Below are 13,739 nucleotides of genomic sequence, written 5' to 3' on the forward strand. Positions count from 1 at the left end.
TGTTCCTGCCCTGCTGATTCCCAAGCCTAGATAACATTTACCCCATGTCCTTTTCACTCCTATTCCTGAATATCAGAATACTGGAGAAAAAAGTCACAAAACTGTGCTTATTGGGATCACTCCAAATTCATGTGATTTGACCTCAAGGGGGCTCTCATTGCTGGGTAGCAATCTTTTTATTTGTTTTCAGTTGATTTTCTACAAATTCCCCATGGTGGCTATTCACTTTTTTCTACTCAACCCCCCAACTTTACCCTCATCTTAATCCTACCTTTTGAGAAGATTAAGTTCATAATATATGAGCTCCCACCATTTCCTTGCTCCATACCTCAAAACCTCTGTCCTTTCTCATCCTCTTCTCCTTCCCTTTAATCTTCTATCCACTTCACCAATCCAAATACTCCATTTATGCCTTTGACAGCCTCCCCGTCTATCCATTCCATGATCTCATTCCAATCATTCTTTCTCTTATCTCCAATTTCTCTTCTTTTGGATCCTAGTTCTCTATCTTCAAACATACTCGAGTCTCTCCTATTTTCCCTGTCCCCCAAACCCCTTGCTCTTTGTCCCTGTTACTCCTTTAAACTACCACCCTCTTTCCTTTCACCACTAAATTCTGTACCCACTTCCACATTATCTACTTCCTAAACTCACGGCAATTTGGCTTCTGTCCTCTAGATCAAAGCTTCTTAAACTGTGGGTAACTTAATGTGGAGGTCCTGAAAAGTTTGGCAACAGTTAAAGGTTATGTGTACCTATTTTATATACCTATATACCCAGGGTTGCGTAAAAATTTCTTGGGCAAAAAGGAGTCACAAGTGGAAAAAATTCAAGAAGCCCTGGACTAGGGGCAACTAGGTGGTGCAGTGGATAAAGCACCAGCCCTAGATTCAGGAGAACCCGAGTTCAAATCAGGCCTCAGACACTTGACACCTACTGTGTGACCTTGGGCAAGTCACTTAACCCTCACTGCCTTCCCAAAAGAAGAAGAAGAAGAAGAAGAAGAAGAAGAAGAAGAAGAAGAAGAAGAAGAAGAAGAAGAAGAAGAAGAAGAAGAAGCCCTGGACTAGATCATATCCTTACCAATCCACTAAAATTGTAAAATTGTTCCCTCCATGTGACCTCCTAATTGGCCAGTCCAATGACTTTTTCCCATTCCTAATCTCTCCCTTTCTATAGCATTTGGTATTATTGACCATCCTTTCCTCTTTAAGAGGAAAGCAATTAAATATTTAACATTCAGTAGCAATATAAACAACCAAAATTACTTAGTAACTATTTACATGAACAAGTTCCTATAACTCCTTTTCTGGTCCTTCTAAATCCCTATTGGGATTCTTTATTCATTCTCATTTAATTGTCTTATATATCAGTTGTATTCCTTCCCACAGGTTTCCATGGAAGAAAATAAGTCCCTGAGGTAAGATGTGGGGAATCACAGATCTCAGATCTTTTGGGTCCTAAATGCAGCAAAGCCTTCCTGAAAACTTACAGGGAGTACTACACAGAGTTAAAGGGACTGGTTGGCAATCAGGTCTGTTTGGCTAATCCTATTTGCCTCTCACCCTGCTACTCACTACTGCCCAAATGGGTTACCTGGTAGAATGTCTCTCTTTCAGTCTATGGGGTGTTAAGGGAAGACTAGCACCCCTGGTGTGAGGGCTTGCTGAGCCCTTCTCGGGCCACTCAACTCATCCACTTTTGGTGTCCAACCCATCACCCAATTCTCACCTGTGGCTCCAAGAAGCTGTAGCAGACATGGTGGCCACACCCTGTTAAACCATCTCAGCAGACTGGCTAAACCAGGTTGAGGGTAACCAAGAGACCTCCAGCCCATTGGGGAATTAGGTGGAGGTTTGCCCCAAGCATGTGAAGATTTCCCTTGGCAGAATGGCAGATGAGAGAACAATTTGCATGAAAGTGGCTGAAAGCAGGCACTGTGAACCACATAGAGCTCCATCAGACATCAAAGATGCTAAGGTATTTCACTGTATCTCTGGCCATTGCCAGTCTTTCTGACTTTTGTCTTGCCACTGGACTTCAAATGATTCTGAATGACAACGAGACTGATGACTTTGTGCAACTCTACTTCCCTTAAATCCAATTCACATGCAAATTATTACCCCATGATGCCATTTTTTAAAAAATGAAGGACAAACAACAACAACCACCTGATATAAATATCCCTTCTCCACTCTGGGAAGTAGTATCAAAGGGTTTGTAATTCTTTTTAATCTTTCTATTATCTCTGAGCTCCCAGCCAGAGACAGTGCTTCTGGCACAACATTTCCGTGATAGATCTCTTATATTTTCTCTGGAGATGTTTCTCCCTCAGTTGCTCCTTCCAATTGTATTCCCCATAGGTATATTCCACTAGCAATTGCCAGTGGTTACCACTATTTATAAAAAAGTACACATTTAAAACAAAGATAGGTAAATAAACTCCAACTTCATAGCTTAACACAAGAAAGGATTCAGACTCCCATGAAGGAGCTCAAGAGGTACAGGTTTACTGACTTGGGTCATGCAGTCTGAGGTGTTTCAGTGGCACATCTCTCCTGGTACCTCATGCTCAATCAGCTAAAGCTGTCTCATCCCACAGTCCCGGCCCCCTTTTTTGTGGTGGCTGCCTCTGCATGGAGTGCACTTTTTTCCAGATTTGTGCGGCTTTCTACAGGCTTCTGTTTTTCCAGCATCATGCTTCCTCAATTCATTCCACTGGGACTCAAGTCCTCTACCCCTTCAACTCAGTGAACTGACTTCTCTGAGTCACCAAGTCATGATCCTATTCATGATCCTATTCCACTGTTTCTTTTATGATTCATTCAAGGGCTAATTTGTACTTCACTGGCAGATCACAGTATTATCATGCTTCTATCAGATGCTGAGCTTTCACAGATCATATCTTTACACTTATATTATTGTTATTGTGTGCTCTGTTTTTCTGGGGGATTTTTGCCTTGTATTATTTCATAAATGTCTTTCTAGATTTCTTTGTATTTCTCATAGTCATCTCAATTGCATCAGAATATTCTTTTGCATGAATGTAACGCAATTTATTTAACCATTCCTGATTTTGGACATTTAGGCTGCTTCCTTTTTTATAATTACATATAATGAATGCTGCTATGACAATCTGGACGACTTTTCCTTCTATTGTCTCATCTACTGGTTTCTACAACACTATTCTCTCTAGTTTCCTTCCTGTCTCTTTGACTACTCAACTTTCTTTGCTTTCTTCTTCCTATCCCTGAAGACTCTGGGCTCAGTCCCTTTGTCTATTTTATACCCTCTTTCTTGATGATCATACCTACTGTCATGACTTCAATTAACCCCTACATCTCCTATTTATATTTCCAGCTCCAGCACTTTCAGCTTCCTACAGCCTATTTCCACTTGAGTGGATACTGATACCCCAAACTCAACATGGTCAAAACTGGATGCTTCATCTTGCCTCCCAAACTTGCCCTTTCTCCAAACTTCCTCATTTCTGTTGAAACTCTTCCAGTCACCTGGGCTTAGAAATTCAGCTAACTTCAATGCCTTATGATCGTCTTGATTCCATCACATGCCAAGTTCTATTGTGTCCCTCTGAAATTTTCACTGTTGTCACCCGAAGTTCAGTTCCTCATCAGCTCTCCCTTGGACTGTCATTATAATAGGCTTCAAACTGGTCTCTCATCTCTGGTCTCCCCCACCCCTCCTCTTCCCCATCCTGTACACCAATGAGAAAAGGGGGGGTCACTAAAACCATATATAAGGATCATATTGACTCAGAAAACCACATATTAACATTATTTATGTTCTAGTGTATTTTATTTCTTTATTCTGTTAAATATTCTGATTACATTTTAATCTTGTTCAGTTCCTACGGGGAAGTGTTGCTGGCCACAAGATGGCCAGTTGCCAAGTTTGATACCTCTGCTCTACCCCACTTCCAAAGTCATCTTCCTAATGCACATTACATCACTGCTGTGCTTAAAAAAAAATCCTTCAGGGACTCCCCACTGGCCACTTAATAAAATACAGACTCGTAAGCCTGACATTTAAAGCCCTCTGCCATCTGGTTCCAGCTCCCTTCTACAGCCACGTCTTAGGGATTCTCTTTGTGCGTTTGTGTGTTTTATACTCTGGCCAAACTGGATTATTCCCTGTTCTGTGATCTTATCCTGCCCTCTCCTGCCTGGAGTGGATTCCTCTAAACTCCTCCTACTGACAACTTTCTCTTCCTCGAGGGCCTAAATTTAGTATCAACTCCTCCGACCCAAAGAATTTCCTAATTCCCCAAGCTAGAGATTATTCTTTCCTCCTTGAATCACTCAGGCCATCCAGTTGGACTTCCCTTGCCCACTTAATCATTTCCCAATTTGTATTATAGTTATTCATGTATAGACCTCAGCACCCTCCCCAACTAGATTGTGTCTTGACATCAGATTTGTATCTTCAGCACCTAACTCGATGCCTTGCCCAGAGTAGACACTTAATGTTTGTTGAAAGTAATTGGGGTTGGGGGGCAGCTAGGTGGCGCAGCTAGGTGGTGCAGTGGATAAAGCACCGGCCCTGGATTCAGGAGGACCTGAGTTCAAATCCGACCTCAGACACTTACTAGCTGTGTGACCCTGGGAAAGTCACTTAACCTTCATTGCCCTATTAAAAAACAAAAACAAAAACAGAAAAGAAAGTAATTGGAGGGTGGTTCTACCCATCAACAATATGACAGTTGGCTCTGGAAGCATTTCAAATGGCCTCATTGGAGCCAGGCACTATTAGGACAATGTGTTTACCTCATACCTGCCGATCTGTTGTTTAGACTTGAAGAGAGGATCCACAAATGTGTAGGGGTTTTTTGATACCTGCATTTCAATATAATTGGTTTCCTTTGTAATCCTCTACATTATTCTGAGAAGGGATCCCTAGGCTTTACCAGATTATCAAAGGAGACCAGGACACAAAAGGGCCCAGAGCCTAGCCCGGCTCCACTTTTCTCCATCTGCACTCTCCTTCCTCTGACTCCTCCTTGGTCTCAGAATTCACTCTATCTACCTCAGCCAGGACCATCTGCCTCTGACCATGCCCCTAGCTCTTCTCAGGTTAGTGCCCGGCCTGGCCCTGGCTCTAACATTCCATGCAAACCCCTGCTCTATTTACTGCTTCATCCTCTTGCCAGTCATTTGTAGGCCCCCTTTCCACCTGCTAGCTCTTGGAGTGGTGCAGGACACATTATATTACATTATATATCCAGCCTCTCCAACCTGGCTTCAAGGAACCTTATTCAATCCCTTCATAGCCATTTGTGCTGCTTCTGCATTGTTCTCTGTCTTCCCACCTCCCTCCTCCTGACAGCTTCTGGGGTTCACCAAACCTTTCCTTTAAAAGTGGTGGGAACTGATAGTAAACACATCGGAAGACCTCCAGAATCCAAAAGGAACTCAGAAGCCTAAAATGCTGAGCTGTATCCAATTAAATGAAATTTTAGAGGAAAAAATATTAAGTTGTGGGTTTCCTGTATTTTTTTTTTAAAGCTTCCCAAGTACAATGTATGAGAGAGATGACTAAATAACATTTTTTTCTGACAAAGATCTGGAGATTTTAGAAGCCTTCAGACTCAAAATGGATAAAAAAATGTGATACAGTAACTCTCCCAAAACTAATGCAATCTTAGGCTACATACAAAGATACACAGTGAAAAAGCAAAACCAAGATACAAGAGTAGCAACAAGAAGTATTCCTCCAAATGGATCTAGAAAATATACTAGAATGAAATGGGATTAATAATATGTGCCTTGTATGTTTGTTGTGAGGATAGAATAAAATTATATTTATAAAGCACATAGCATAGTGTCTAGCAACAGTACATAATTAGTAAATATTTGTTACCACTTCAAAAAAAAATAAAAGTGGTGTTATTAAGAGAGCTGGACCCTGGGTTGAAATTCAGGAGCCCCAGATTCGAATCCCAGCTCTGCTGCTGACTTTCTGTGTGACCTTTGGCAGTCTTCTTGCCCTCTCTGTGTCTTGTGTTGTCTCATTTGTACGGGAGATGATATCTTCCTTACTTACCTCACAAGATTAGTGTGAAGATCAAATGGGGAAAAACGGCCCTGGAAGTGCTTGGTATGCTGATAGTTTAAGAAAAACAGGTTAAAGAGTGGGAAGTTGAATCCCCTTTTTATGTTGTGTTGTGTACACAGAAATATTCTGTGTGTGTGTGTGTGTGTGTGTGTGTATCTTTTTGGATTTAAGTTCAAAATGAATAAGAAAAAATAATAAAGAAAAAGAAAAATTTTTAAAAAGAAAAAAAATTGGCATACAAATACGAGGTCTTATTCTTAGTGGTCAAGAGAAATTTAAGAACCCTGATACCAGTGGTTTTATAGCAAAGAATGAAATAGTCCTGGCTGCTGCCTGGTATGCATCTGACCCTGGTTCTTGTAACTGTACACTTCCCTTGCTCTTCTGTGACCAAGTTCCTGCCTTGCACACTTGGTTTTGTTGTTGTTGTTGTTGTTTTGGTGGGGCACACCTGCCCCTGCCTCACAGACTTGTACACTGGTTACGGTAACTGGGTCTCTATCTTGTACCCCCTACCGCTCCCCCCACCTCCCCGCAGTTGTTGCCTTGGTTTCCCAACAAGGATACCCACTCCTCTCAAACTAGTAGTGGCTCATCTTGTCCCTTTCCCTGATCCTCTCTGGGACTTTGGCTATCGATTCTACTCCTATTGGCTATCAACCAACCAATAAGTTATTATATACCTATTATATACCAGACCCTGTGAAGGACTCAGTTCCTTGCCCTCAAGGAGCTCACATTGAATTGGGAGAGACAACACAGACATATACAGAAGTTTGGGGGGGGGCGAGGGGGGTCAGGGAAGGCTTCCCATACAAGGTGGTGCCGGAGTTGAGTCTTGAAGGCAGTGAGGGAGTCTACAAGGTGGAAGTGAGGAGGGAGAGTGTGCAAGGCACGAGGGAGAGTCAGTGTAAAGGCCTAGAAAGGAAAGATGGAATGCTTCATGTGAGGAACAGCAGGAAAGTCAGTTTGACAAGATGGTTCAAAAAGTAATGGATAGGGGCGGCTAGGTGGCGCAGTGGATAAAGCACCGGCCCTGGATTCAGGAGTTCTTGAGTTCAAATCTGGCCTCAGACACTTGACACTTACTAGCTGTGTGACCCTGGGCAAGTCACTTAACCCCATTGCCCTGTTAAAAAAAAAAGTAATGGATAATGAGTCTGGAAGGGTGGGTTGGGGCCAGCTGGTAAAGGGCCCTGAATGCCTGGCTGGGCCTCAGCTCCCTGCAACTGAACCTTTATGACCCACATTCCCTTCTGTGAGGATCCACACTGTTGACTATCATTAGCTTGCTGCCAACTGCCCGTCTGCCTGGTCCTTGGCTTATGCCTTGCTTCTGGGCCCTTTCCTGATTAAAGGACAGTATCTAGGGGATCTCCAGGTCCTGGCTTTCTGGGGGAGGGGGTCTGACTTATCAAACCATTAGAACGAGCCAAGCCATGGTCGTGGCACTGAGGATACAAAAGACAAACAATGAAATGGAACCTGGCCTCAAGCAATCTGCACTCTGCGGAACTCTTCCCGCAGTGAGCTGTCCCAGCAGCCACATGCTCCTCCTAGACCAGTGGTTCTTACTCTGCTCCAGGCCGCATGCTTCTGTGGAGGGACAAACTTAATAAATTGCTCACAGGCACAGGAATGGGGTCCATCTTGGTCTGGCCTCTGAGCCAGACCATTTTCATTGGCTTCAATCAGCCTGGTTGCCTTGCTCCATGACATTCTTGCCTGGTGTGAGCAGAGGTTGCCCTGGTTTTTCTAAGTCTGTTTTTGACCAGTTTCATAACTGTATTTAAAAAGTCCATTTTTACCCACTTTTTCCAGTTAAAGGAAACTCTTAAGTCTCTGGCTTCCTGCCTGCTTCCCCTGGCCCATAGCACAGTGCCTAGCACACAGTAGACATTTAATAAATGCTAGTTGACTTGACTTACCTTGGCCAAGAGCCTTGACTCTTTTTTTTTGTTTTTTGTTTTTGTGGGGCAATGGGGGTTAAGTGACTTGCCCAGGGTCACACAGCTAGCAAGTATCAAGTGTTTGAGGCCGGATTTGAACTCAGGTACTCCTGAATCCAGGGCCGGTGCCCCATCCCCTGTGCCATCTAGCTGTCCCTGAGCCTTGACTCTTACTGTTTCCTAACACTAGAGCTATTTAGTATTTGTACCCCTGGGGGACACAGACAACTAAAGTCTGTCAATTTTCCTCTCCATTAGGAGACCAGGTACCCAGGGATATAGGATGGTTGGGAATGCAGGAAGAAGGAATTGCCCTAGGGAGATAATGAGGGTTCAGGGTCTCAGCCACAGGATATAGAAGAGAGGGGCTCATTTAGGACTCCTCTGCTGCCTTATGGACTCAGGCTGTCTGGACAAGGGTTGGGTGGGGCCCTGCAGCTGTGAACCCTGATGGATGAGATGAGCAGATAGTCTAGGCCACCAGCTGTCCGAGGCAGGCCTGATAGGCCTGTGGCTGAGCGGGACTCATACCTATTGTGTACACATTCAGTTCCTCTGGCCCCTCAGTCGTGGTGCCCTCCACGTTCAGCTTGATGATGTCTGTGTGCATCAGCTCATTCTGTGGGCAGAAAAGATGATGTCATTACCCATCCTTGGCATCGGTGGGCTAGTGTTCCCACATGCTGAGATGGAGGTGGGGAGAAGGCTCAGGCAAGTTGGCCCTGGGGACCCTTGCTTCTAAAGAAAGAGAGCTTGGCTGTTCTAATGAATTTAAATCTTAAAGCAACGATTCTCAAACTTTTTATTCCCCAAATTCCTGTACACTTTGAAAAGTTATTGAAGCACCGCCCTCCCAGCCCTGCTTTTGTTTATGTGGATTATGTCTACTGATAGTTACTGTATTAGAAATCTAAGATCTTAGTATTATTATGATGGTAGCTTTGACCTTGCAGACCCCTTGTGAAAGGTTCCGGGGGACCCTAAGAATCTCACAGACTGTGGAACCTACTTTGAGAACTATTGGCTTTAAGAGGGAAGCCTCATGAGCAAAATGGATTTTTAAGCTTGAATGGTGGAAGCCTGGGGCCTAGAACCTATATAGTACACTGGGGCACAGAGCAAAAAACGAGCCTCCTTCTCCCCCTCTGCCATTCTTTTCCTTCTGACTTTCCCCTTCCTATAACCCAGAGATATTTCTGGGCTTCTCCTACACCAATGGGCCACTAGCAACGAGCCAAGGATGCCACTTGACTGAGGTGTGAAAGCACTTCTCAAACCCCCTTGTGCTCAGAGGTTGAGCTGGAAAATTTTACTAGGAAATTAATGTTAATTCAAGGACCAAAGTAAACAAGGGTATAGGGCAGAGCAATGTTCTGAACCGATCATGGACATTTAGCTAATGTCCTCCTCTGAGGTGGACTGCACCAGCTCCCTAGCAGCATCTTCAGCCCCCTCCACTCCCCCTCCCAAGAAGTTGTTCCATCTGTGTGGATGCCATCTCTTGTCGTCTGGCTCTAGGCCAGGCTCCAACTTTGTTCTTCAGTACCCCCCCCCCCATTTGAGGGGCAAATTCCCCTGGGAACCCAAGGTTTCAGGGTGTTTCTCTTGAAGGCCCCTTTACCCCTCCTGGAGGTCTCCGTTGATGCTGGCCCCAACTTCTTTTTCCCTGCCTGTTCTATTGGCCTGCTGTGGTGCTTACCAGCTGGTTGCAAAGACCTGCTTTACTCTTTGATGGAGTTTCGCTTATTTATCTATTACTCAGAGATGACTAACACACCCTGAGCTTAGTGCCTGAGTAAAAATCATGATGGCTGACTCCTCTTTCTCCAAGCAGTTTACATAATGTCATTTAAGATATAGTTATGTCGTATTACCCTGTGAGGCAGGCACTGCAGGCTCCTCTTTCCAGGGACAGAAACTGAGACGTGGAGAGGTTACATAATTTGTCCAAGGTCATACAGTTAATGTCAGAGGTGAGATTCAAACCCAGGTCTTCCTGCCCCCAGAGAAGTGACCATTTTGAAGCCAATGTCCTTGTTTTACAAGACTCTTTAATAATACCTTAAAAATGCATCAAAAGTAATTGACTTTAACTAAAGCCCAGTAAGGGAAGAGTCAGTCACCTACTAAAAAATGTGACCTTGGGCAAGTCAGCTTTTTGGGTCTTAGTTCATGTATAAAATGAGAAGTTTGGTTTGGATCTGAAATTCTTCACCTGGGAAAAGATTTCAGGGCATCGGAAAACTTGAATGGAGAAAAAATTCCATCTTTATTTTTACTAAACTTGAACTAAAATTTAGCCTTTCCTCCAATGATTTTAACCCATTTCTTCTGAGAAGGGAAGGGTCCATGGTCTTCCCCAGATTTCCAAAGGGGTCCATGTTAACACTCCCTGGTCTGGATAATTTCAAAGGCCTCTTCTAACCTTAGATTGAGTAGAAATCTGCCTCCTCCTTAGCTCTGACACTATCTTGGTTTTGAATTATTCTGTGTGTCTTATCTCCCCAACTAGACAGTGACACTCCCCCTACTCCGAGGAGTGTCACTTTTGTCACAGATCATGGGCCCTGGTTGATGGGGACAGGATCTGAAGCAATGAGATAGGATTGGGCTTAGGGTTTGAAACCAGGGCTGAGGGCCAGGCAGGAGACACAGCCCCAGTGCTTAGAAACCCCTGGTTGGAGTGAAGGTACAGTTGGTGCCTCCCGTCTCAGGATCATGTCCCAAGACTGGGTATTTCCAATCAAACCCTACATATCCTTCATGGTCTTGCTTAATCCCCAATCTCTAGGAGGCCTTTTCTAACTACTCCTAGCCCCAGGGACTTCTTTGCTTCCCAAACGCACACTGTTTGTGCTCTGAACGTCCATTTGGACACTTGATTTCATCACAGAATCCCAGCATCTCAGATGGAAGGGACCTGATCAAGGCTCCAGTGATAGGGACCTCACTGCCTCTCCCCAGCCAGACTGGGCTCCTCCTTCCCTTCTCCCACCTCAGCTGTATCAGTCCCTTCTCCTGTTTCTGCCCTAGCATCACCTCAGTACAGAGGCAGGACCACAGCAGGGCTCAGAGAATGCTGATTGCCCTGAACCGAGTTGACTCTTGAGGACACCCAGACTATTCATTTAAGGGTCAGCCCTCTGATGCTTACCTGTCTTTGCTACTTCATCCCTTGCACCAGGAAGGGTCCTGGATTTCCCTTGTTGTAATTCTTCAAAACTCAGTTCAAATGTTCCTTCCTCCATGGACATTCTGTCTCTTTCTCTTTCTGTTTCTAACTCTCACAGTTTAAAAAAACCTTTCCTCCATTAGACCCTGAATTTGTGCTATCAAAATGTACTTATCATGTTCTATTTTGAGGTGAATTCAGAAACTTCTGTTGTGAATGGTTCCTTTTTTTTCCTTTTTTTTGGGGACAATGAGGGTTAAGTGACTTGCCCAGGGTCACACAGCTAGTAAGTGTCAAGTGTCTGAGGCTGGATTTGAACTCAGGTCCTCTTGAATCCAGGGCTGGTGCTTTATCCACTGTGCTACCTAGCTGCCCACTATCATATTCTATTTTGTATGGGTTTTTTGTGTATACATCCTATCTCTTCACTAGGTTGTGAAGGTGAGGGTAGGGGCCAGTCTTATTAAATATCTGGATCTCATCTGCACATAGGAGGGGCTTAAATGGTAGTTGTTGAATTTCTTTGTATTGAATTATTTCTGGGAGAAGAAAGATCACACATTAGTAGGGACTGGAGTGGCTGAATCATCAACCCATTGGCTCCCAGTGCTTTGGAGGGCAGGACCCCAAGGGACTGAAACAAGAAAATCAGGATCGATGCTGAAATGCTGGGGGGTGGACAAGATAGCCAGCAGGGAGACTCCCTCCATACTCTACTTAACCAAGGTTTCTAAATGCCCTTGGGCAGGGCTGACCCATGGCAAAACAGAGGTTGGCCAACTTGATCTTCATCATTTCTGACCACTTTCTCCTCCAGTTACCTTCCCCCATTTCTGTGCACCAGGTTCTTGGTGCTTTCTTGTTGCTCCCAATACCCATGACCATGAACATCTCTCCTCCTCACCCTCATCCCTGTATAACATGGAGGGAAAAGAAAAGGAAGGGCAGGATACAGGAAGAGGAGTAAAGAGGGAAGATGAGTGTTTCTTTTTTTAAAAAATTTTATTTATTTATTTATTATTAATTTTTTTTTTTTAGTGAGGCAATTGGGGTTAAGTGACTTGCCCAGGGTCACACAGCTAGTAAGTGTTAAGTGTCTGAGGCCGGATATGAACTCAGGTACTCCTGACTCCAGGGCCGATGCTCTATCCACTGCGCCACCTAGCTGCCCCGAGTGTTTCTTTTTGTTCTCTTCTAAGGAGTCCCAGGGGAAAGTGAATTCTATCCAGACCCAGCTGGGTTCATGGGATCATAGATTGGGTGCTGAAAGGGACCATAAGTCCAACCCCTTCATTTGATGGATAAGGAAAATGAGGCATAGAGAGGTTATGTGATTTGCTCAAAATCACGCAACTGGTAAGCACCTAAAATAGGATTTGAACCCTGAGCTTCCTGATTCCAAGTCCAGTGCCGTGCTGCTGTCTCTTCCCCCATTAGGGTTGGAGATAAACAAAGGCAAGAAGCTGGAGACACTAGGTGGGGATGGAGGAGATAATTACCTTCACCAGAGTCCAGGAGACAATCCTCCCATCAGATGACACCGAGAAGAAGTTCAGATTGTTGTCCATGTCATCCTTCTGCCATCTGACCTGAAATAGCAACAATAATCGATGTGGCTTTGAATGAGTCTGTGAGCTGGAGACTCCTACCAAGTTCTCCCTAACTCTTACCACATAACTAACTTCCTGTGACTTGAAAGGTTTGTACTTGGAGCAAGTACCACAAACCACAACTAGGGCAAGTGTTGTGAAGGGCATCCTCAGGTGAGGGGAAAGACTATCCTTCAGTGGATAAGAGTTCTGGACCTGGAGTCAGGAGAACCTGAGTTCAAATCTGGCCTCAGACACTAGCTTTGTGACTCTGGGCCAGTCACTTAATCCTGTTTGTCTCAGTTTTCTCATCTGCAAAGCAAGCTGGAGAAGGAAATGGCAAACCACTCCTTCTGATACGAAAACAAAAGCTGCCTGGGAGGCAGTGATGGTGGACACCCAAACGTACCAGCTGGCAGTGCCCTCTTCTGACTAATCATTCTCTGGAGCTGGGTGCTGAGCTTCATTGTTTCTATGACGCCAAAGAACTCCAAGAGCTCTCTAGCTTCAGAGGCTTGGGAGGTGACGTCTCACCTACAGCCTGAGAATCTTCTACCTTCCTGCAAAGGCCTTGCAGCCTTCTAACCCTAAGCCTCCAGGCCTGCTCCTGCTTTCCCATTTTTGAAGACTCCCAGGCTGCCGGCACAGGAGGCACCTCCCAGAAATGGGATTCTGGGCACTGGTCCCCATCACAGAGTAGGTGGGGACAGAAAGGCAATGAAGTGTATTCATGGAAGGTGTGGGGGGTGGAGGAACCTGGGAAGGAGACCATGGGGTCCTCTCTAATGGACATAGGAAGAGTAGAAGCCTGAACATTAGTTCAGTTTTGAAAAACTGGCCTGACCTCACCGAGGAAGTAAACAGAGAAGGGAAGGGAACAATCATTTGTTAACTTTAAAAATATTGTTGCATTTGATCCTCACAACATTTATAAATAATTGCATTTGATCGTGTGAT

The 13,739-nt window shown here is 44.5% G+C and overlaps 1 protein-coding gene across 1 annotated transcript in view; it reads right to left on the reverse strand.

The window, feature by feature from the left end:
• Positions 1-13,739, reverse strand: part of DNAI1 (dynein axonemal intermediate chain 1) — a 285,479-nt gene that overhangs the window by 40,468 nt on the left and 231,272 nt on the right. Inside the window, exons 14-15 of the mRNA XM_043987564.1 lie at positions 12,693-12,782; positions 8,553-8,640 (exon numbers count right to left, since the gene is read on the reverse strand). Coding sequence (XP_043843499.1) covers positions 8,553-8,640; positions 12,693-12,782 — 178 coding nt within the window. The remainder of the gene's footprint in view (positions 1-8,552; positions 8,641-12,692; positions 12,783-13,739) is intronic.

This window comes from Dromiciops gliroides, chromosome 1, assembly GCF_019393635.1.
Source record: "Dromiciops gliroides isolate mDroGli1 chromosome 1, mDroGli1.pri, whole genome shotgun sequence".
NCBI classification, from domain to species: domain Eukaryota; kingdom Metazoa; phylum Chordata; class Mammalia; order Microbiotheria; family Microbiotheriidae; genus Dromiciops; species Dromiciops gliroides.